This window comes from Struthio camelus, chromosome 4 (assembly GCF_040807025.1).
Source record: "Struthio camelus isolate bStrCam1 chromosome 4, bStrCam1.hap1, whole genome shotgun sequence".
Classification (NCBI taxonomy): Eukaryota; Metazoa; Chordata; class Aves; order Struthioniformes; family Struthionidae; genus Struthio; species Struthio camelus.
Window position 1 is genome coordinate 51151750 of NC_090945.1, and position 24175 is coordinate 51175924.

General features: G+C 38.2%; 2 protein-coding genes across 26 annotated transcripts in view; one reads left to right on the forward strand and one right to left on the reverse strand.

Annotated features, from left to right (window-relative positions):
- PRIMPOL (primase and DNA directed polymerase) overlaps nucleotides 1-11163 on the forward strand; it is a 20835-nt gene extending 9672 nt beyond the window's left edge. For 4 of the 18 annotated variants that reach the window (XM_068942606.1, XM_068942607.1, XM_068942601.1 and 1 more), the window contains 7 exons: nucleotides 2201-2491; nucleotides 4727-4889; nucleotides 6049-6146; nucleotides 6918-7019; nucleotides 7103-7211; nucleotides 8311-8518; nucleotides 9919-10965. In XM_068942606.1, coding sequence (XP_068798707.1) covers nucleotides 2201-2491; nucleotides 4727-4889; nucleotides 6049-6146; nucleotides 6918-7019; nucleotides 7103-7211; nucleotides 8311-8518; nucleotides 9919-10224 — 1277 coding nt within the window. In that variant the 3' untranslated portion in view covers nucleotides 10225-10965. Of the gene's footprint in view, nucleotides 1-2200; nucleotides 2492-4726; nucleotides 4890-6048; nucleotides 6147-6917; nucleotides 7020-7102; nucleotides 7212-8310; nucleotides 8519-9918 lie in introns of all 18 variants that reach the window. The other 14 variants (XM_068942615.1, XM_068942614.1, XM_068942605.1 and 11 more) reach the window with 6 other exon arrangements.
- CENPU (centromere protein U) lies at nucleotides 10878-23447 on the reverse strand. Of its 8 annotated transcripts, none has more exons than XM_068942625.1 (13): nucleotides 23346-23447; nucleotides 22746-22889; nucleotides 21889-22006; nucleotides 20314-20419; nucleotides 19336-19426; nucleotides 18264-18383; nucleotides 17786-17858; nucleotides 16691-16811; nucleotides 16213-16291; nucleotides 15174-15221; nucleotides 13394-13455; nucleotides 11806-11962; nucleotides 10878-11094 (listed from the first exon to the last, which is right to left on the reverse strand). In XM_068942625.1, the coding sequence occupies exons 2-13, from the start codon at nucleotides 22791-22793 to the stop codon at nucleotides 10957-10959; spliced, it is 1161 nt and encodes a 386-aa protein (XP_068798726.1). In that variant the 5' UTR covers nucleotides 22794-22889; nucleotides 23346-23447; the 3' UTR covers nucleotides 10878-10956. The 8 variants fall into 8 exon arrangements, with proteins under 8 accessions (XP_068798726.1, XP_068798723.1, XP_068798725.1 ...); XM_068942622.1 differs by having other exon boundaries at nucleotides 17786-17861; XM_068942624.1 differs by lacking the exon at nucleotides 23346-23447 and adding an exon at nucleotides 23249-23318 and having other exon boundaries at nucleotides 17786-17861.
- Nucleotides 23448-24175: the final 728 nt, after the last annotated feature.

The following is a 24175-nucleotide window of genomic DNA, read 5'->3' on the forward strand; positions in this document are numbered from 1 at the left end:
GATAACTAAATTACGTCAGTCAGCTCTTTCAGTAAGAGCTTGAGCTATTAATTCTAGTGCATTAGTTAAGTGGTTTGTGCCTCCACTGTGAAGTGGATTTGACATGTTTACTGTCATAATTAAAAATGTGTTTAGAGACTGTCTGTATTAAAGTCTTCTGCCTTTGCCTTTTCAACAAGAGGTTAAAGTTGCAGTGAAAATCGATTTCTGGAATTGTGATATGTAAGTGTCAGTGGTAAATTTGTGCATGTTATCAATGAATATTACACTTCAGACTACTCATTAAGGCATTTTAGTAGGCTACTTGACAAACCTGGCTTGAAGCTTATTAGCTTTATACTTCAAGTACTGTGCAAAGTGCTCTGACGTAGTGAATATATAGAAATGTAGATAACTTCATAAAGTAATTTCACAGCATCTGTATGAAAATACATATAGTCTTGGATGTGACAGAAGCTTTTTCATCTATTTAACTTAAGAGTTAACATATTTTTCAGACACATTAAAGTGTTTTTAGTTCATCATTGTGAAATGAGGTGTAATAAAAAATACTGTATGATAATTTATTTTGTGGTGTTACAAATCATACCTTTCTGTCCTTTGTGACAAACTAGAAAATGAACTATCACATCTTAGATAATATTTTTTCATAAGAATTTTGTGTCAGGAGTCATGCATGAAGTGGTGGCCTAAAATTAAATTTGGTTTAAAAAGTAAACTTTTATTATGTAACCTTTGGAATTAGATACTAATTCGAATTAAAATACAGGGCTTGAATTCATGGCACATGTAAGAGAGCACAGTAAGAGTGCCGTGGAGATCAATGAATTTACATTAATATATATCGATGACAAATCCCAAATGTAAACATACAAAACACAGACAAGAAGCAAACGTGTGAAATACAGGGTTTCGTTCCCACATCTGGTGAATCTCATCAATTAGAAAAAGAGGGAAGAGGGAAAACAAAGATGTGTGTAAATCATAAAGAAACTAATCTGGCAAATAATTTTTCATTGAGAAAAAACATGCTATTCTGACATGGGAGTGATTGTTACTTAATTACGTGTACAAAAAAAATGGATAGTGCTCAACCAGGACTTTTAAAGACACTTTGACTTTTAAAGACACTTTAACTTTTATGTTAGTTAAAATAAATTTCAATTCTGAAATAGTTTGAAAACAATATTTAGTTACTTCAGGGAGAAAGCGGACCTAAGAAATTCTTGCATGCACATTGAACACAGTGGGTTAAATACTGTCTGTATGAACTACTGCCAAATCATTTGTGTGCTTTGGTAGTCCGGTGAAATAATGAATTATGAGGATGGTGATATTAATGCTTGAGATACTGTCAGTGAGCGCTGTCAGTCATTCTGCTGATAGGCAGCAGAGGAGGACCAACGGTACTTAGTATTCCTCCAGGTTCCCCATTGAAGCTTCTTCCAACAACTGCAGAATCTACCTTGCCAGTGTTCTTTCTACTCTATAATAGTTTTCCTTCCATATCCATATCTATTCTCCTCTTTCTCCCTGCAAGTAGTTTGGCCACGCTTTTAATTTTTCTGTCTTTGGCTACCATTTAACAGAGCCCGAATTACAATGGGGGTATACTAGGAGCTGAGGAAGTGTTTACAAAATAACTTTTGTAAAAGTAATTTGTCATTCAGATAAGCCCTGATCAAACTCTGTTATATCGGTTAAAATAGAGACTTTGAATTCAGTTCAGAGTTTTGGTTTGGGAAACTGTAGTGACAGTCTGTGCATTTCTGCTTCATTGTTTTGTCTATTTCTAGTGAGGTAATGGCCAAACCAACTCAAGTTCTCTACCGGTACACAGAGAAATATGCATGCACGCTTTCATTTAGTCTGTTAGGGTAGTAAAATTGCAAAGGTGAAGACAGTGGTCATATGATACAACTAATATAGGAACAGTTTTTTATTTTCTCTTGTTTAAAAGAAAATTGTTTCAGTAAAATTCTTGCCAAACATGGGTTTCTTAGACACTATCCAGAAATACTTTGTGCGTTGTACTTGTCCAAAAGGTTTTTGTTTGTTTTTTAAATAAGAATCTGGGGGGCGGGGGGGAGAGACTCAAACCCCAAATACTTCCACCTTGGCTGTTTTGAAAATGTTCGTGCAAGAACTATTAAGTTCTTTCTTGATTCATGAATTTAAATTCTCTTTTCTTGTTTTTAAGGTAACTTTGTGAGAACCATTTTGCAGCCTGCCGTGGCGTTAATGGAGAGCAAAGCTGCTGCTCTGATTCCAGAAGAAGGAGCAGGATATGTTTATCGGTGTCCTGCACCAGCAGGTGGATTAAATAGTTCTCTTAGAAACCTCCCAGCACTAGAAGATGCTTCTAGGAGCTGGCCATCTGTTGCTCACAAAACAATGGAAATTGAAACATCACACCAGGGAGAAAATTCTGAGTTTTCCTTCCTAGTAGTAAATGACAAAGAAGGAGGCAAGCAACTTTTTGTGGATCTAGGTAAACATCATAAGTGCTTTTAAACCTGTTTGGGATGTATATTGGAATGCAACAAAGGTTAAGAAATAAAATATTCCTTAACCTTTGATTACAGCATTGCTTCTTCTTGTTGTGGTTCAGAAGTACAGAATTTAAACCAAATACCAGGCATGCTGAAACAGTAATCATAAAGGCTGTACTTTAAAGGAGCCTTAGGTTCTTGGCACATAAAACTCTTTATATTACTTCATGTAATAATACTGTTCTGAATTTTGGAGAAATTCTGGCCACAGAAGACTTTTATTCTCAGTTTTGTTCCTTAGTGGTCTAATGTTCCTAGTGGGTTCCTTAGTGGTCTTAGTGTTCCTAGTGGTCCTTAGAGGACTTAGTGGTTGGGTGTGGTGGGTTTGTTTGTTTCTTTATTTTTTATTAAAGAGGGACAGCATGCATGGCATTTTATCATTTCAGTTGAGCAGCATAATGCTGGAACAAGTCTTACAGGTGTGGCCTTTTGAATGGTTATACATGTATGAGTTGAGCCTTCTTCCTATGTTTAGAGTGGCAGTTGTTATAATTTGGTGACAGAATAATAATAAGCGCCCAGGGGCTGGGCGCTTAATACCCCAAGGCAAGGCAGGACCAGCTGTACTTAGCCCATTCGTACTATTAAAATGTTAAAAACCTTCAGGATCGCAACTCCCACGGGCAAACCAAACTTGCAATTTGAAAGTTCAGGCCTTCCCCGTCCCCGTGTCTGGCTTCACATTTTTGTTCAGCAATCTTTTATGCACTTGAAGATTGCTTATCATATTTTCTCTCGGACTTCTCTGAAGAACTCCCGTTCCTTCAAATTCTTCTCAGGAATTTGGGAAAGCAGGACTGGATCATTTTTACTGTTGGTCTCAAAAGTCTCTGCAGTATGTCTTATTTGTTGAAATGTAATCCCAAAGTGGGCCCTAGAGGAGGCTTCTCCATTACTAAATCAGAAGATTACTTTATGTATCTAATACATAATGCGACTATTACAAATTCCTTTAAGTGTATTAGTGAATAGAAATTAAAGAAAAACAAATTGATTTCTGTGCCATTTAACTTCCCCCTCTAAAAATTTAGTGTAAAATTTAATAAAAATTTAGTGTGAAATTTAGTAAAAATTTGGCTAAAAATTTAGCCAAAAAAATGAAAATAATTACGCTATCCACATTACCTCAAAATTGGAAGGCTAGAATCAAAACAACTGGAATATGGCTGCAATGGTAGAAGGGGATGTTATATTCTTATTATACAAGCTCTGTTAGTCCCTTCATCTTTGTGAAAATTAATTGGAACCCCCAAATTAAGCACCCATCTCTGCAATAAATTCTTAGACGAATTAAGCAATGTTTACTACATCCATTTGGCTTTTCCTTATTTGTTACTGAGATGGGAATTAAACTTTCCTGATACATATTTTGAACAAGTGGTGTCTGGTACATGGAGAACAGGAAAATGTGACTATAGAATCGTTTCAGATTAAAATAATCGGATAGCTTTTTATGCTCGGACTCTTCTCAGTGGTGCCCAGTGACAGGACAAGAGCAACAGGCACAAACTGAAACACAGGAAGTTCTATCTGAATATAGCTTTATTTTAATTTAATTTAATTTAATTTTAAATTTTATCTTATTACTGTGAGGGCAACTGAGCACTGGAACAGGTTGCCGAGAGAAGTGGTGGAAGTCTCCATCCTTGGAAATATTTACGGTCCTGGGCAACCTGCTATACGCGTGATCAGTCTTGAGAGAGTTGGCCAGAGATCTTCCTGAAGTGCCCAGAGAGGTTGTGGAGTCTCCATCCTTGGAGATATTCAGAAGCCGTGTGGATGCGATCCTGTGCAATGTGCTTTAGGTGACCCTGTTTGATCGGGGGGTTGGACTAGATGATCTCTAGAGGTCGCTTCCAACCTGATCTAATCTGTATCTGAAGAGAAATTTTAAGCAATGATCATGTAAAAACGATTGAAACGCCTATGTAGAGGTGTTGAGTGTTTATCTTAATTTTTCTGTAATATGAAAATGTGCATGTTTGTATGATCTTGCTCTGCTGCATCTCTATTGAGGTGCATTTTCTATGAGAGGTGAGCTGAAATCAGTAATAGTTTCTGGCCATTCCTTAGACCCTCAGCTGTGTCTAAGAAAAATTGTTTAATGCTCAACTACTAACTATCTTAAATCCTAGCCAGCACTAATATGTTAAGAAACATCTATTTTCCTGTAGGAGTCTATACAAAGAACAGAAATTTCCGGGTGTATAAATCATCAAAAGCAGGAAAAAATGTGATTCTGAAGATTGCTGAGGATAATAAGTTTGTCCCTAAATGTGAAAGGAACATTTCTTTGGAAGAAGCATACTTTCTTTCCTCTTTGGTCTGCAACGTTGGGTAATGGTTTAATTTCAGTGGAATTTAAAATATTTTTAAAGACACATTTGAATGATTTTTCTCCTACAGCAGTTATAAATAACTACATTTAGTGGGCAGGTGTTCCTTGAACATTGTTACAGTGTTATTTAGGAGTTTCTGTAAGATTCCTTGTTTTTGAAGGAAAAATTTGTTGGGAATCCATTCTCTTCACCTACCTTTGAAAGTCCTGCAAGTTTGAAGAACGTAAAGCAGCTAGTATGATTTCTGAGCTGTGCTATGTTTTTCTCCACATGCACCAAGAGTTCTGATTTGTCCAGCAATCTTTTATTGAAAAGTGCCGAAATTCAACCATTTTTAAGTTTGGACAGATTCTGTATAGTTCTGAAAGGAAAGATTACAGATTTTCAGTCAATTAAATATGAAAAATCTAAATATGAAGAGAAATTTGCAGTATATTAAAACAAAAAGGATTTTTGTATGTGTTTACTTGCCCTCCAGCTATCTCACTTCTGTACACATAGCTTCCTCTTCAGGTTGGCTACTGTTTAATATAATAACCTAAGTTTTCTATGTCTAGTCTAAACTGAAAGTATCTTGCCATTAAGATACTGCTAATAACTATTGCAGCAGAAAGAGGGTCAAAATGTTAGGGCCTTCTATATATATATATATATATATATATATTTTTTTTTTTTTTTTTACTAAAAACCTTATATTTGTTGTAACTTCAGTCTCTTATGTCCTGAAACGTTCCTGTTCCTGAACGGATGCCAATATCCCTGCAGCATACACCATATAGGATATTCAGATTATAGATAACAGCTGAGCCTGCCATAATTATGGATGAATAGTTATGCTTTGTTGAATTTAGCCTTCTGTCATGATCTGTCCTCCAGCTAGTAATACGGCAAGGAAAAGCAGTTCATTGCAGGTAGAGTAAATACTGCTGTAAGATTGTGGAGCAGAACCCCTTAAATGGCTGGATATTGGGATTTTGCCAGGAAAACCATCTGCTGTTTGGCAGGAGAAAACCCTGCCCTCTGCTGGTGCAAGTCAAAGGAAACTGTCATAACGAGGGGAGGGGGAAAAAAGGGGGGAGTGGCGCAGTATGCAGAGTGAAAGGCATTATGTTGTTAAGAGTTGCATGTTTTTCCCTTGCATTCCCTCTTTTGTTCAGGTCCAGGGACGACACAAAAATTCTGATATCTGGCTCTTCAGAAGAGGAGAGAAAAATGTCTGCTTTCTTAAACAGTAAAACCACCAGAAGTACTAGAGGTACCTCAAGCCTTTTTTACTCTGTAGGGAAAAAAAAAAAAAAAAGAAAAGTCTTAGATATATTGTGACTTGCACACCTGATAACCTGCATAAGGGCTTTTCTCCAGCTAGCTCTTTGCAGGTAGCAGAGCACGGCTGTGTGAAGGGCACTCTGCAGTGCTCGAGTGCCTTTTCTCTTCCCCTCTTGCCCCACAGCTATCATGCTTCAGCCCAGTTCCCTCTGTCCCTGCTGTGTGGGTCGAGGGCTGTCAGGAAGAAAGGGGATGTGGGAATCCAGCTTCCTGGTGTCCTTTTCAATTCTCCTTTTCTTCAGCTTCCCCTACTCCTGCTCCCTGAAAGCACCCAGAGGGGCACTGGGGAGCAGCCACCAGGTATAAGAGAAAGGGTGTGGGCACTGAGCAGTGCTGCTCAGTGCCCTGGCTAGGTTATCCCTCGTCCTTCAGGGACGTTTCATGACACCTCACATAGATAGCAAATACAGTCGGAGCCGCATGGGTACAGCGTGACTGTTCACCCTGAAGCGCTCGGGTCAGGCCATGCCAAGTCTCGTTCTGGCTGCCATGTACTTGGCATAATTACGCCAAGAGTGAAAGGGAGCATGTTTTCTCCCCATCCTTTGCCTTGAGGCACCTCCTCTTAAATTAGAAGGGTTTTTTGAAGCTCTGTAGGAAATTAACATTGAATTTATAGCTGATCTTATTTAAGGAGTTAGACAGAAAATGTATGTGAATCATGCATCATCTGCATAATGTGTAACAATAATACACTTAGCTTTTGTTTTAACAGATTCCATCAAAGGTTATCAGGATTCACCATATCCAGAAATTGATTCTTTTGTTCGTTCTTTGGTTAATAAAGATGGGGTGCAAGGAGGTACAGAAAAATCACTTTGTTAATTACAAATAAGTATTCTATAGCAGTCTTTTTTAAACAAGTAAACTTTTTTTTTTTTACAGGGATACGGCAATGGAATTATTTCTCTCTGGAAGAAATAATTGTATATGATATTTCTGGTTACCGTTGGTGTGAAAATATTGGGAGAGCTCACAAAAGTAACAATATTATGTATGTTCTTTAACTATTCAGTATTCACTTCAAAACAGCTTTATTTAGTATTTTTCTGCTCCACTGTTACTCTGTAAAAATGCTGTAAAGCTCTTATGGACAGAATTAACACCTGTTAAAATTTCTGCTCTCCTGTTCCTTGGAGGTACAGCTCATTTAAAAAAAAATATATATAGCCCTTAACTTTTTTCCTAAACTTACTTACTTTGTGACAACTGAGCTTGTATTTCTAATTTTTCTATGAATTTATCTTCATGCCATTTAAAGTATGTGGCTAGAGATGTTAACATAAAAGTTTAAAGTATGTTAAAGCTATTAAATGATACTGTGCTTTGATGCTTCTCAGCTAGGGCGCTGAACAATAAGAAAACAGACTGTTCCAAAATTCATATTCAGTGTATCTTAAATCACATTCTTACATTATTAAAATAATAAAAGTGACTTCTGCCAGGATTTCAGCCTAGTTTTGCCAGTGACTCTGTGAGGACTTTCACTTTTCCTCCTAGTTTTAGCAACACTAAGTGTAATCTAAAGAGCTTGACTTTTCAACATCAGAAATGCCTATAGATTGTTAGTAGACATATTTGCCACTTAAAAAACTATATCATTTTTCATAAGCAACATTAGGAAAGATAAGGACTGTCTTTTTGAGACAGTTCGGTAGAAAAAAGCCCCACAACCACTCAATTAGATGAACTCTTGAAGTTACTTGAAGTTTGGTGTTTCTGTAACATGATAGACAACTCAGTTCTATCAGTTGCAAAGAAATAATGATTTTTTTTTATATCTAGCTTTTATAATGAAATTATCTTTAGTAACAACAGCAAAATGTCACCCTACAGTTAGGTCATGTATGCTAATCTTGTTTTAGTGACTTGTAAGGAAGATGACTAAATGTCACTTGATCTTGTAAGAAATGTATTTTTAATTTAAGCCTCACGTTTATTGGAAAAATAAATAACAAGACTATGTTCAAAGCAAGCAGAGTATGAAAACAATATCCATTGCTGAACAAAACACGTTCATTGAGTGTTGGAATTTAATTTCGTATATATTCACTTTAGCTATGTACTGTTACTAAATACCATATTATTTTTAGGATTCTAGTAGATCTGAAGAAGGAAGTCTGGTATCAAAAGTGTCACGATCCAGTCTGCAGAGAGAAAAACTTCAAATCACAGAGTATGTATGTTTTCAAAGCAATTAACACTCCAAAATGTATTAATTACAACCTTATTAAATACCATGTATTTGATTTAGGTTTTCCATTGCCACCTAGGATATGTCTCCCTTTTCTTTTCAAAGAGGTATGTGTTTTTTGTCCTTGTTTTGTTAACATGCTAAAGGTCTTATGAGCAAAGCTTTGTCTCTAGAAGGCTTTGAAAATCCCTGCTAACCCCAGTTGTCTGTTGGACTCCACTGCACAGCTATGTTGATATAAAATTGCTCCAAAGAGCAACTGCGCTGATGTAGTAGCTCTATATATTAATTAATTTTTACATTCCTCTGCAGCAGATGTAGCACAAAAACTGACAGCATAGATTCAGGTAGGCCCAACTAGGCTAAGCTGGTTAGGTTACTGGAATAACCTAACTTCATCTGATGCCAAAGATTTTTCTTCTGCCTTTTCTTCTGGAACAGTTCCCAATAGGTAAGCCCCCAAGCCCAGTATAAGTGTGCCATGGAAAAGCTGCCCAAGTTAAGCTTACTATGCTTATTACTAAGCTTACTATGTTTCACTTCATATGAGACCAGTTAAAGAATCTTTAAGTAAGTGCTCCTGGAATAGTTGAGTGGGTTTAAAAAAAAAAATCATGATTGTTAGGTTTGGCTGCAAAGCTAGCAGCTTTAGGAACAAGAAATCATAAATATGAGGCAGGGCAAAAAGCAATACTCCATGAGAACGTGCATAGTAGTACCAGTGTTCTCAGAAACCTGGCAACAAAATTTCTGAGCAGGCAGAATGGTTCTAACACAAGATTTCAGTTTTCGGTGCTGCTTCTATACGAAATGCTTTTCTTTCATAGGTGATAGCAAAATAAGTACACCAAATCTTTTGGTAACTTAAATATGTATGTGTGTGAATGTCTCTTAAGGATTTAAAGTGATTTTTTTTTTGTTTGTTTGTTTTTTCAGTGGTTGATATACTGAAACACAGCTGATTGATTAATACTTCAGTATGTTAAGTCAGTGACCCTCAAACATGACATTCCCTTAACTGAGTTATGTTTACCCACAAAGGCAGAACATTTACACTGACCTGATGTCATCCCTAGATCCTAAGCCCGAACACACTAGTCCTTCCCACAGAGTAGGTCATAAAAGCTTAGTTACAATGGTAACAGCTCTTAAGATTCACCCTGCAAAATGGTACTCAAGTTCTACTTAAGCAAATTTAAATGCATTTTTCAGACTTTGATAGTATCCTTAAATAGACACTAAAGTTAGACTAGTTTTAGTGTTTACGAAAAAACCCAGCAGATTTCTATTCCTATTTAAAAGGGGCTTCCATAGTGTCCTGTGGCTGTAAATTAACCTGCTAGAAAATGTCTTGTTGCCTTACTTGGCACATATAATGGATACTATAGTATCCATTATATGTGACATTTGCAAAAGTCCAGCAGTAGTTTCAAATTCTCAAATCCGAGAAGTTAAAAGGATGAAGACCATCTGCATATGGAGTAAATAGTATTTTTGTTTCTAAAAGGAAGAAGAACATATGCTAATGGATGAAAGTGAGAACACAGAAGAAAAAGTAGAACTGCATTCTAACGGCACAGATTTGTCAAAAAGCTCACTACTTCAAGAAAACGGCTTGTCTAGAGACTTCCTGTTGTCAGACGCCATGTGGGACAATGCAAGTGATGATGTCTGGTTCCTGGAAGCTACTGATGATGTGGAACTAGCTGAAGCTGCAAACGACGGTGTGAATGATGACACAGAAGAAACGCCTGATGAAGTTCTTTTGGAAGCTTTAAGGAGACAGGGCACTTGTGCTGAAGAACAAAGCTAACCACAGAGACAGCTAATGTACAAACCCATACCAGTGATGCTCACTTTAGTGCAGTGTGCCTTCCATGAAAGATACTGCAATATAGTTCAAAAACTCTCTTCCTGATCTGTACAACAGAACTGAATAACCGCTGTAAATAACAGAGCCTTGCAACTGGAATATCTTAAACAGGGCTGAAAACATCAGGGAAGATTACACCAGAGCTGAGCACTACTGGACTGAAAACTCTTCATTAATACTACTCCAAGTAGTCTAGCACTTTAATAGTTACTGCTGAGTGGCTTCCTATTTTGTTAGCTGTATGTCTAAATTTTATTGATGAGCTGTGTAAAATAGATTTGCTCAGTTCCAGAAGTGGGAAGACTTTATTTCATATACAAATTTAATAAAAAGGCTTGTCTATCGCTAGCTCAACCAAAGTCAGTGTGTTCTCTTTTAAAGTATACATTGGTTTCAAAATTACATTACTTACATAGCCCAAGGAGATGAAAAACCGACATTCTTAAAACAGAGCACAGGAAAGCTTTGTGATATTAACTGGAGTTAGTATCTTATTAATTTTTACTGACACTCTTTGAATAAGTTCTTAACAGTAGAAAGATAGTTTCTGATTAAGTTGCATTTCTCGTATGCATTGAAGCAAAGTACAGCAGTAATGGTTAGACATACTTTAATCACTGTCCATTCTAATAACTGTTCCTAATTAATTTCAGAAAGTCCATTAAAAAGCACTTAATGTTTCTTTGGTAACTTTGCTCTTTGTACGTTCAGTGCCTCTTGCAATCTTGTATTAATGTTCTTGAAGTGCCTTTCCATTGCTACAATTCTCCGTGATTCCACCAGAAGAGCAGGAAGGCTGGACATTCCATACTGTTGTAAGGAAATAAAGTTACAAGACAAAGTTTTTAACTATTGGAAAATAAACATTTCTATATCTGCTTTTATTTTTCTGCTATCTGAAATGATGCACTGTGACTTTTAAAAGTGAAAAAAAGTCAAGTTTAGTAGAGAGTCTCCTGAAGTGGAAGAATTTTCATTAGGCAAGGCAGGCATGTCAACAGAAAGTATCACACCATGTCATGAGTACAGCCACCGTAAAAGGGGAAGAAGTTCCAGATCTATATAAGAAATTAATCTAATGATAAAATGTAACTATTGGTCTTGCTGAGCATTAAACACATTGCAGAACAAATATGCAAGTACCAGAGCTGTCCCTGCCTTTGAACACCAATAAAGTGACTTGTTTCTTACAGCTAATCTTCAATTTCTGTAAAAAGTGTCATACTTGAGGATGATGGTTATGTTCCTATGTCCTTTCAATTCCTGGACATAGACATAAAGGTTTCAGAAATCTCTCTGAAATAATTTGGTTTCTAACATGAGCCAAAAGTGAATGAGTCACTGCCATACACCTAGCACAGTGATTCTCAAATTGCTTCCACACAAATATATTAAATAAATAGTGATATTTCGTTAACTATTAACAGAAGTGCGTGTCAATCCATTAAAAAAAAGGGGGTGGGGGGAGGAGGAGGGTTTGATCCAGAACAGTTTGGAAACACATGCAGAATTTTTACTTACTACCACTTTTTCTGTAGGGTTTTCTTCTCTGTAATCCAAACAGTCTTGCTGTAGCTCTTTTAAATCAGTAAGGAATTGAGCTGCATGCCTCAGGGAAGATTTCCTCTCCTGTAACTGAGCATATTCTCTTTGCAGCTGTTTCAGTTGTGGTTCAGTTCTGAAAAGATCAATGCTTTGATGACCATATTTGAGCATTTACTTCATGAATTACTGTGAACATACTTCCTCTGAAGAAGACTTAAGAGGGTGGTCAGAAATGTTAAGCATACGTTAGTAAGACAAACTGGTTTTCCCACATCTCACTGAGTCTAACAGTATCTCCAGTCACTCAGGATTTTGCCTGTGAAGTTCTTCTTAAATACCTGATAATCTGCTTCTGCATATGTTTGTTTGTAAGCTGAGCTGTTCAGTACTTATCGTAACGCATATTCAGAATCTCTAAACTAGATACTCCTCTGCCTAAATAAGCTGAAGCGCTCAATCCATCAGGTTGTGTTCAGACCATGATTAGCATAGCACAAAACTGTACAGCAACAGCTATTTTCACTTAATAGTGTGGCCACAGAAAAGCTTTCTTAAAAGAATGATCAAATAGTTAAAGCACAACATATGAGAAAAGTGAAGACAGCTTGCAGCATGAGGTGGTTCAAATCCATACTCCTGAGGGATACCTTTAATTACTCCTTCTAGTGAAGTTGGTCCATAGTACTGCAAAGACATCAAGATTCACATGGCAAAAGAGAAAGAACTTCACATGCCTTCAAGGATCCAAATCCATGCTTCCCTACAGAGTTAGTATGTATGCGATACGCAGCTTCAATACAAAGCTTGTCACTAGAACCGAACTGGATTTGGGGACGAAAAAACTTCTTCACTGTGAGGGTGACAGAGCATTGGAACAGGTTGCCCAGAGAGGTAGTGGAGTCTCCTTCGCTGGAGATATTCAAAAGCCGTCTGGATGTGATCCTGGGCAATATGCTCTAGGTGACCCTGCTTGAGCAGGGAGGTTGGACTAGATGATCTCCAGAGGCCCCTTCCAACCTAAACGATTATGTGATTCTGTGACTAGTTCTTCCAAGGAACATTTTTTTCTAAGTTTCTGTGTTTTGTATCTTAACGATACTTAAGATTAGTGCCAAGTTCAAGAAGGGGAATCATATGGCTTAGTGAGATACCATGTATCCAAAGGTATCCCTGCCATACTGCAAAGAAGTGAAAGACGTTCTCCCACCCACAAGAACAAAACTCACCCCAGTACCGTTGTAACTTCTGACTCATCACTTTGGCAATTTCAATTAATGTCATTAGTGTTTTTCTTACGAACATAATCATCTAAAATACAAACCCAATAGTGAAGGTAAAATACAAACCCAAGATAAGCGAATAGAGCTTGTGAAAATGACTATACCTAAGCAACTGAACAATTGAAAGGAAAGGTTATTCTGAGCTACTGATAATACAGAAAGTGATACAGAGAAACAGGACTACAGAGTTTCAAAGTAAAATAAGAGAACAAAAGTTATTGAGTTTTAAAATACCAGACTCCTCGAGTTCTTCAGGCTATTATCACACATTTTTAGAAACATACCCCATTAACTCTTCTCTGACTTGCAACAGTCGCTGCCTTTTCTTTTTGATGTCCGTTATCACCTGTAACAATTAGCGAGAAAAGTGTTTGAAAACTTTCTAGAACTTCAAAAGCAAACAAACGTCATTGGCTTTTTTTTCTTTTGTGTTTTATGCTTCTGATTCTACGTATGGAAGATTCCAAGATACCAGGCTTTATAAACTACTGTATTTAAAACAGCTAAAATAATAATTTCAAAGAGCTTTACAGTGTCAAAACTCTTATCTCCATCCACAGCTCTCTCAAGGACCACTGGCTTTACAAGTATACAAAAGGAGTTTGTGGCTTTTTGAGTGCAAACATGCTAACTCCAGCAGGTTTTCTGGGTTTTTTTAAGAATGCATACTAATATGAATGTATGTTCAATAGGATTCCATAACTAAGGAACTAAGTAAAGCTAAGTCTTCTTTGATACGATATCCAATTTTTTTTAACATCTTGCTATAAATTTAAATTTAGCAACTGTAAATCTGAGTTGCTAGTGTAAAACAAATGTGTAAGAGGGGCAAAACAAGGATAACTCTCGGTTAATGCTAAATGCATATTAAAATGAGAATGCTAAATGCATATTAAAATTTTCATTTTAATGAAAGAGTACACTCTTTCATTCTAAGGGTAACTTACCTTACTACCTCAAATTAACAAGACTTTTAGGACTTTACCTTTGGCCTATCAAATGCTACCTCCCAGAGTAAGCTCTCAGTTGACTTCACTTGTTTACTGAAGAGAGAGTGTGCTGTATGTGGTTACTGAATAGGTTAAAATTGCGTAATAATCTAAAAAAAAACCGTACATTCAAGAAATAAAGTAGAAACTTCAATCTTATATGTTTGGTCCAATTGTTCTTTCATGCTTCTAATTACAACAGAGTCTGAAGGCTCTTCACAGACTTACATTTGGAAAGGGACCTCTGGAGATCATCTGTTCCAACACCAGGCTGCCCAGGACCATGTCCAGTTGAATTTGAGTATCTCCAAGGATGGAGACTCCACAGCCTCTCTGGGCACTTCAGGAAGATCTCTGGCCAACTCCCTCAAGACAGACCAAGCATACCTAAACCATATTTCCAGCAGAAACACCTAACCTGCTCTTAAGCATCTGCACTGAGGGACATTCACCACTTTTCTGATTAAGCCCCTGCAGTGCTTTTCTGCTCTTGCACTAGTTCCTCCTACTGCCTAGATCTCCCTTGTTGCATTTTAAGTCAATTAATACTTGCTCCGAATGAGCTGCAACTCTTTATCGCCTTCCTCTATGTAAAAATATTTCATATATTTAAGCAATTTATTTCCTTTAGCCTTCTTCTTTCAACTAAACAATCCAGTTCTTTCCTCACAGGTTGTAAGTTCTAGACTTCCAACCACCTTTGCTGCTCTTTTCTGGACTTTCCTATGTTCGTTTATGTTTCTTGAAAGTTAGCTCCCAATAGTAATTGACTCTCCAGAGGCCTCACCAGCGCTTACTGAAAGAGGAGTCGTTCGTGTGCCTACACGTCCTGATGTGTTTTCTTTTTATATCAGTATAACAGTGATTTATACATAGTTTGTGGTCTATCATATTCCCTCAGAATCTTTGCAAAAAACTCTGGTGGTGCTCTGCCCTTTACTCGTGCAACTTATCGCTTAGCACAGTGCACTGGTCTGATGAATTGTTTTATTAGTCACCTTAAAGTTTTAACAACTCACCTCTGTATGCTGTACATTCACTCTAGTGATAGCACATCTTTCAAATATGTATTTACCTTAGCATTTTTTCTCTTCGTATTCTTTAATTCCTGGACTTCTGTTATCTATAGAGAAAAAGAAACATCACAGATGGACTGCAGACGCCCATTTCTCTATCCTCCTAAAAACCTGGCTGCAAGAATTACTTTGGAATAATACGAAAAGCCACCTAAAAAACTCTGGTTCAATCACAAGCTTATCAATTGTGTATCAATTCTTTCCCCTCTCTCCATGCCAGAGGAAGTCTGTTAACAAAATGAGTCACCTTGCACCAGCTAGTGCAAGTAATACTCTCTAGCTTATCTCTTCCTTAACTTTACATATAATGTATAAAACTAGTCATTCTAAAACTTGTTTTAATAAATCATTTAAAACAGAACTACAGTTTTAGAATCTACCTATTTTACTTATGGCAGCTCCTACAGAGTTGAATTCCTACAAAATTTCTTTAACTTATTGTGATGAGCTGAGAAGAATTCTTTGTCTTCCCAGCTGGGCCTTTTACATTTAGGTCTGAACTGTTATCTAGGACAGATTATTCTCCATGACCCATATGCTAGAGGCCTCTTGAAAGAGTCCTGCAGTCAGGCTACTACACACAAGAGTGGCTGAGATGTAATACAGGGTGAATACTCAACCTCTGAAAAATCCAACCCATGAGCTTTTAAAGCAATGCTTTACATAGCTGTTCACTTATTCACATTACGCAAATCTCCAATTTTACTGCACAGTGCTTTCAATATGACAAACACTTCAAGATTATTGGATAGTTCCCTGTTCTCAAACACTGAAAACTTTGCAACGTACTTGCATGATAGCACTGTTTTGTCTAAATGCAATTCTCATGAAAGTCAGCACAGAGGCAGCAAGTCATTATCCACACACAACTAATTGTGCTTTTTAACTGTTTAACCTGACAAGTGATACAAATTTTGAAGTATTCTAAAATGCACATGCATGTAAAGGACAATAAAAAAGCATAGGCATTCAACCACAATGTAATATGCAGCCCTATAATCACTGCCACAAAATTGTTCTTATTAACTGTGTACTTACAAGATCAGTGATTTGGTCCTTGAAACCGGAACAGAAGCCATCGATAGCTTTTCTGCAAATCTTAGAGTCTACTCTTTGTCTGGAGAAGTTAAGAGGGATAAAACAAACCCATGTGGTTTAGTAAAGGAGAAATCTTCTGAAAACATTCCTTTGAGTAACAATATCAATAAAATCCAATGTTAAGTCTTCAGCAGAGCAGGCAACTGCAGCTCTTTTAAGTACTAGCAATAACCTAATTTCTCTACTGGGAAATATCAGTTGAGATATGTTGTTCTCACATTTAGAAAAACATCAAATCCTCGGAGACCAGCTCCCTAAGATCACATGTTAAAAAGCATTCGCATCACAGAAATCTGACTATCATTAAAATAACAACAGACTATCACTACTCAATATGTCACTTCCTAAATGACAAGCCACTAGCAAAAAGGCATTTATTTTGTTTCAAAAACTGAATACTCAGCCACAGAATATTTACTTGTAATCTGCTGCTATCTTCTCAAATTCAGCAAGAACAACATCCAGTTCTGTAATATCTTTAGGAAATCTCTTCAGCCCTTTGGGACACCAAACCTGTACAGAACCTGGGCTATCATCAACTATAATAACAGAATAAACAAACACATTACACAATGCAGGTACATGTTCTAAACTAATAGAAAAATTATGTGCCCATTATTAAAATAACTTTTTAAAACTTTTCATCATGTACAATTTATTTCTCAATTTTTCACCACTTCAGTAAGAAAGTCTAGGAGTATTTCACTACACTAACTGATAAAGAACATAGTATACTTCAGATTTTAGCTGTTTGCCCTGTAAAGGCTATCAGCCTGAGTTTGGGCAACCTGCTTTACTCAAAGGAATCATGAGTAGTAGGAATCACGAGTAGTATACTACACCTGTACAAATTTCACATTAATACCATATACGCTTCAAAAAAGCTACATAGCAAATGTTTCTTTAAATTTTGCAATAAAATTAATTAATTTCACAAAAAGTTAAAACATATTTCTTCACACATGCCCAGAGGGAAAGCTGGGTACTTGAATGTAACAGGGCAAAATCCAAACAAAGCAAGAGGACATCTGAAAAAGAGTTTCTCCTTCTCCCAAAAGGCCACAGCTGAAGCTCTGTATCTCAGAGGTCTTTAGTGTTAGCTGCTGCATCTACTTAGTAAGGCAGATGCACACCTTGGAGTGTCCTGGGGGCTCCAGTCACCCAGGCTAAGGGACATACTGGAGTATATTACTGCTCTGTACCCATGAACCCAAATTTCCTTTCAGAGGAGGCCAGGCTGTATGTAAGAGAGAACACATGCCTTGGCCTTACCCCACCAGGGGGGCAACAGGCAAGGCCAGGGATGCAAACCACAGGCATCAGAACTCTACGGCACACTAGCCCCTCAATTAACCACCACTAACAGGTGTCAAAACCCAAAATAGTACTGAAACCTCCCATTTCTAGAAGCAGTATGCTGCTGCCTACCAGAAACTGAAACCACTGACTTCTGCAAAAGTATTCATCATTAATGACCAAAAGCTACACAGAAGTTATGAAAAGTCCAATTTACCACAAGGAACTAACGCACTCTTCTCTGAAGGCCGCTTCTTCCTTTTCTCTAGGAGTTCAGTAGTATTCTGAGCCTTCTGTGACATAAAATGCAGGTTAACTTTAAAAAATAAGAATTAGTTTCACTCATCTAAAATTTTGAAAGACGGCAGTTAGGTAGAAGTAGGAACAACACGAACAAAATTTTAGTAACGTTTGCTTAGACCTATTTCAACAGAATCGCAGCACAGTGATTACATCGCCAAGGGGCAGCAGCTGCCTGGCTGCACTGACCAACTGACATGTCAGCATTGATCACACAGGAGGAGGAACACCTTAAGGAGCATAATGCCTCTCAATTCAGCCTTCCTTTTACCTTGCTCTGGCTAAAAAGCCACTCCTCTCTTCTCTTCCTCTCGTGCACACTACCGATTAAGGAACAATCAGATCCTGGAAGTATTTCTGTTATTGGAGAAATCTGTACTTGGAACAACTTTCACCTTTTGGACGTTCATCTTTTTCTTTTCACCCAGTTCACTGTTTGCTGAAGCACCATTCCTTGATGTCAACGCAGATGGTAGCTTCGGTTTCATTACAGTGGTCTTGGACAGTCTCGATACCTAAGCGGAGAACAATTCCAAGCTAACATTAACATTTTTAAACAATTCTCAGCAGGAAACATTTTGTCTAATATGAGGATAAAAAGGTGTGATCACCCCCAGCATTAAGAGTTCTCTGATTAACAGCTCCTCCTTACCTTCTTCTTCACCTACACCTGTCCTGATTCTTTCTCTACTTTGAGTACTTTCCAAGACACCAGCAGTAACTCTACAATAGTGCTGCATACCTGCAGTTTACTGATGAAAGACTAACACTGTGTATTGAATTTTATGACATGAATTTCAACAATTTCAAAGAACTTCAACATATCAAAAAGAGGCTTTTATGCAAACTGCTGCCTAGGTTCTTATATCACGGGCCTACTTTCTGAAGTTTGCAGATCAGTGCTCTTTCTCTGTACGTCTGCAAGCTAAGCAGGCCGAAAACATTTTACAGTACTTACAGTCTTAAGCGTGGTAAAAACACTCAGATGAAAAAACACCAGTTTTGAATAACTCCAACATATATTCAAAATTAATCGTATCAATTAAAAATTCAATCATCTCATAAATATGTTCTAACTTCAATACTGAACAAGTACTAGGAATTTATACTCCGTTTAGTGTTTCATTCTTTAAGAACATACATTCCAGATATAAATATACTTATTTGAAAGAAAAAAAGAACACATTCCACTATAAGCAAGCGAATGGACTGCAGGACCCAGAACAGCTGGTTATTATATTCCCTGCTGGCATGCCAGCCTAGCTTTAAGCGTTTTACTCAATACTTAGCCATCTCACAGGAATACTTTGAGGAGTAGTTATTCAGGATACAATCAAGACTAAGTACTAAGGAAATGCTAAGAAATAAATAAAAGGTCTTCCGCTCTCCCCCACATCTAATGCAAGGGAGGCATGAACTAAGTTAAAACTAAATTGACTGATACGCTCACGCGACTTTTTTCAATACCATATTCTCCTTAAGGGGTTCATCTTCAGAATCACCTGTCTTGAATTTGTAAATATCATCTTCAGACATTTTCAAGTGATGCGTTCTTTTACTAGAGAAAAAAATTGACATGTAAACCTATTACACACCTAGAAAGAATGGTCTTCAACCATATAAACAACAAAATCCTAGGTTCTAGGGAAGACTAGCGTACTGCTGTGTCAGAGTCAGTTTGTGGCTCCTAAATCAACCACATAAAAAGCTGCAAAGGGCATATAAAGGGAATAGAATCTTTATCCCTCACCAGCAACCCTTTGAACAATTTAGAAAGCCAGTACTAACTGAGCACTAAGACAGCCATGTTGTTTAGAGTTGAAACTTAGAAACAGGGTCAAAATTACTATATAGGGGACTTTAGGAGGAACGCAGAAAGCTTCCTTGGGGTGTGTAGCAGGGGAGAAACATCTTCATACAAGCATTATTGTTGTCTTGTTACTTCATTCAGGTAAAAATTACTTCAGATTTAAGCCAGTCTGTTTTAATACATACAAAGCATTAAAAACCTTGAATTAAAAGGCAATTTTTTAAACCAATTAAACTATATCTAACAAAGTAAATTAGTTTATCTATTTTTCAATATTTTCTACTTTTAAACCTTAAAGACACCAGCATTCAGAGGACTAAGTAATACCTCATAAAGGTTTTTTTAAATCCTTTCACTAGATCCAATGCAATCCTTTCATTCAGAAATGCACAGCAACTATTTAAATGTGAAAGTTAATATATCGCTTACATCAGACAGGCCCTAAATTATTTTCACATCTTTTTTCATTCCCCAATCCCGCTTTCACTTTTGGCTTGTCACGTGGGAGGTTTTATGTTAACAAATATCTGTTTAACAAGCAGTTAGTGAAACCTGACAAACAGAACGTTTTCCCCGTTTAACCTGAAAAATCAAAAAATTAAATTAAAGGGTGGCAATTGTTTTTTTCACTAAACCTTTTTTCTGTGTTTTTCCTCTGTAGACCTGACAAATCACTAAGTGACTCATTCTCTGAATGTTCTTCTCCATAAGCATCCACAGCAGTACTGTGCAAAGGGTGATCTATAAAGGGAAGAAAATAAGTAGTATGAAAGTTGTTCCCACCTGTTCAGGCAAAGAGTATGGATATAATAGCACTGCCTGCCATTCAACATTTCCTTAAAATTTGTGTGGTTTGCTCGCTCTTACAAATGAAGTCGTGTTAAAAGTATTATTTGAAGAGTAGGAAAAAAAGTCATTTTATAAAACACACAGTAAAAAGCTTCACGGTTTACATGTTTATCTACCTGCTATTCCTTTACAAACACAGGGCAGAGGCGCATGAAAACTCAGCATGCACATATGCCATATAGCAAGCAAAGTATTTTGTGCAGTTGGTTTAAAGTCTCTCTCTTTGCTATAACATGTATCAATCTCCTGTATAGTCATACTCTAAATTCTAACTTTTCTCTCTTTCAATAATTTTTAAAATCTCTAAGTAAATCTCTAAGATGACAGTCAACAGATGCTATAGAAAGCTTGTAAAAGTCGAGTTCTTGCAGATAACCACCATGATAGCTTAAAACTCCAAGAACCTTTGTTTGCCTTCCATAGCAGGCTGCTCTTTTTCTCATGTACACAGCCAAGAAAAGTTAGTGTTAGTTTACATGAGCATCATCCTTTTTCTAGTTGTTAATCCATACCATAGAAGTGAGAAAAAGAAGAGCTTTCCATTTTGCAGCTTTTCCTCATGCCACCCCCCTTTGCTATGTCTTACTTTACAGTTTGTTTTTTAATGCTTTCTCTGGTATTTGCATATGTATTTCTATGATTTTCTTACAAAGAGTAATAAATATCACAGCTGAGAAGTAGCTCTTAGCATTTTCTCGACAATTTCTAATCACGCGGCTCTTCAAAGATTTCTTATTGCCACTGAAATACAAGATATACAAATACAGACAACACATACACAGAGGGTCCCACTCCACCTAAATTAAGGGATTCGCCAGCACACAGATGCCTCATTGCATGAGTCCAATATGAAGTATGGAAGTGGTTTTAATACTTCATCAGAACTAGTATGTTCCTGTGATTTAAAACTTTCTTTGTAAGTGACATTTGAAAGTGGCAGGACAACATCCTTGTGAACATTTCAGTTTGCTATCATATATATTCTTAGAATAGCAAAAGTTTCACTTCGCAATTTGCAGCATCTAACAAAGATTAACTGAAGAAATGGAACCTTCTCCTTAAATGCAAATTCTAACAGGCTTGCAATGTCACATTACGTAAAATTTTGGAGCTCAGACTATACAATTTGAATAGCCAGTATTTTTCATCAATTTTTTTCTCAGCACTTATTACTGCATTATTCTGGTTACTTCCTAAATAAGAAAATATAAAAACCCCACACAAAATATTTGCTGTCTCTCCTCCCCGTAATTTCCTTGGCAAAGAAACAATACCTTTTCCTAGGTAAACGTTGAGATATTTTGCACATATGGTTAGTTCAGGAAAATCATACATTACGTGATATTTATGTTAATACTAACCAAATGAATCATCAGGCTCCCCAAGTTCCTCGGTTTCTGCTACCTTCAATATCCTTGAAATATCTGGTTCCTCAGGTGGAAGTAATTTCCTTCGAGAATGGGACCCAACTTTGTAGTCCTGAGTGGGTATTAAATCAATATCCAGCTTTTTGAGTGCAAGATACATTAAATATGACAACACGTTTCAAGACCTTTTGACTAGAAATACACTTAACTTGGACCACGTTGACTACTGAGCTGCAACATAAAGTATTTGAGGCATACTTACACATTTTTGCTTCAAGCTACATTTTTTCTGTAAGAGAAGTGATCGGATAAAACTGGTATAGCCTGCTGTCTTGTATTACGCTGTAGCATGAGCTTTACCTTATTTTAAAAACTCAGATGTATAAGCCTAAAAATCTTATAGCACTCCAGTAACTAGTTTCTGTGATCTGTGGCCTATTTCTTTTCAGACATTAAGCAATGTTTTCTTTCATCCATATACATGCATAAGTTTCCACCTTTGTCTAAGTTAGTCAGGTAGCAGCACCTCAAGAGTTTTGTTATGGCACTGAAGATAGACGCATCACATATTTGCTCTTTGAGCTGCTCTCTTTACTTTTACACAACTATTTCCAAATTTTTGCTGGTTTGAAAACCAAGGACACATTTTGCCTGACGATGCACTATCTCCAAAAGAAAAAAAAAATACACCCCAGACCTGCAACAATACATATTCCAAAAGAAAGTTCCCAACTTCAGTGTGAGCAAAGCCTTGCATTAACATATGCCTATCAGCCTACAGAATCGATGCCATAAGGGTATGGCACATTTGACTTTGCTGTTCTAATTAAGCTCAAAGCAACAAAACTTACATTGAATTTACTTCTGGAATTTCTCTTCGTTTTTTTCTTTGAGGACATTTCGCTATTACACGTATATCGTTCAATATACAACTGAAGATAAAAAGTTACTAAAAAAGAGCGCCCAGAACAACCCCACTTCCTTTGTTTTGATACCTGCCGGGGGAAGAGGAGGACATGTGTGTTAATTCAACGCATTCAGTGCACCTTCTCGTTCGAGTAGCCAAACTGATTACATACGGTCAGCCTGACGCTTGGAACAGCGTGCAGAAGCCAGGAACAAGACGTACTTACTAAAAAGACAAAGCACGCTGCTATTCGCGCTTTTATTTCGTAACGACGGGCGGCCTAGAGCCAGCCCACAGCACAGCCGCCTGCCACAGGCCCCAGCCGGAGACTGGGCCCCCCGCCGCCCCGCGCCCGCTTCCCAAAGGGCCTCCAGCTCCCGGCGGCCCCTCTCCCCTCCCCCCGCCTCGAGCCGCCGCCCGGTGCGGTGCGGCGCGGCTCCCTCGGACTCATCGGCCGGTAGCGCCGCCGCCGCCTTCCCGCCGCGAGTCAAAGCGGGCTGCCGGGCCCGCCCACGTCGCTGGCGGGGAAGGAGAAGGGATGAACCTCCCTCTCGGCGCCCTCTGGCAGAGGGACGACGCCACTGGCCAAGGCGCCCGCCTCCCTCCCTCAGGGCACAGGCGGCCCTGGCCGAGCCGAGGCGGCACCGCCTGGCGGCGGGGAGGAAGCAGCTGCGCGGGCGGCGGCGGTTGGAGGCTTGGTGACGTCGTAACGGTCCCGGCGCGAGGCAGCCGTGGTAACGGGCGCCACCGGGCGGCCCCCGGCACGACAGCGCCAGTTACGGCCTCTCCCCACGGCAGCGGGGCCGCCCATCGCCCGCGTCTGGGGCCTCGCGGGGACGCGGAGAGGAAGACGTCGGGCCTCTTGGGGGCAGGGGGCAACAGCAGCTTATTGCTTTGTTCAAGTGAGAGTCTAACAAAATAAGCTTTATGCCACCTTCTGTCACAGCTCAAGTAGATTTTTTTTTAAGGCAGCAAGAGCATTTTAAACTCAGTAGCAGTAAGCACGGAGCTGGAACGTGGTTTGCTGCTGGTAGTGCTCCCTCCTGCTGCTGCAGCCCCCAGCGCTCCAGGGGCGGCACGGCTCAGTCCTGCACTGGAGTTCAGCAGTCTGGAGTTGGTCCAGGCAGCTGTTCCAGAGGGCTGAAACCTCAAGGTTGGTAATCCACAGGAACAAGCTGCTTAAGAATGAGAAAACTTCAGATTTCACTCAAAAAAAAAAACAACCCTCAGACAAACAAAACCTCACTTGTTTATGATTAAGTTAATACCACTACCTAATTGTCAGAAACCATACTGACCAAAAAAAAAAAAAAACCCACCAAAAAACTCCCACCACACACTGATGAAGCAGGCTACAGATAGCATCCCCTTCTT

What these genes read in the sequence shown, in the direction of transcription:
- CENPU (XM_068942622.1), bottom strand. Translation starts at nt 22,793, where the DNA reads ATGTCCTCAAAGAAAAAAACGAAGAGAAATTCCAGAAGTAAATTCAAT. An exon ending in AGGACCAAATCACTGATCTT is followed by an intron (nt 15,222 to 16,212) that starts GTAAGTACACAG and finishes TTTTCTCTATAG; the next exon opens with ATAACAGAAGTCCAGGAATT. An exon ending in ACCCTACAGAAAAAGTGGTA is followed by an intron (nt 11,095 to 11,805) that starts GTAAGTAAAAAT and finishes TCCTTACAACAG; the next exon opens with TATGGAATGTCCAGCCTTCC.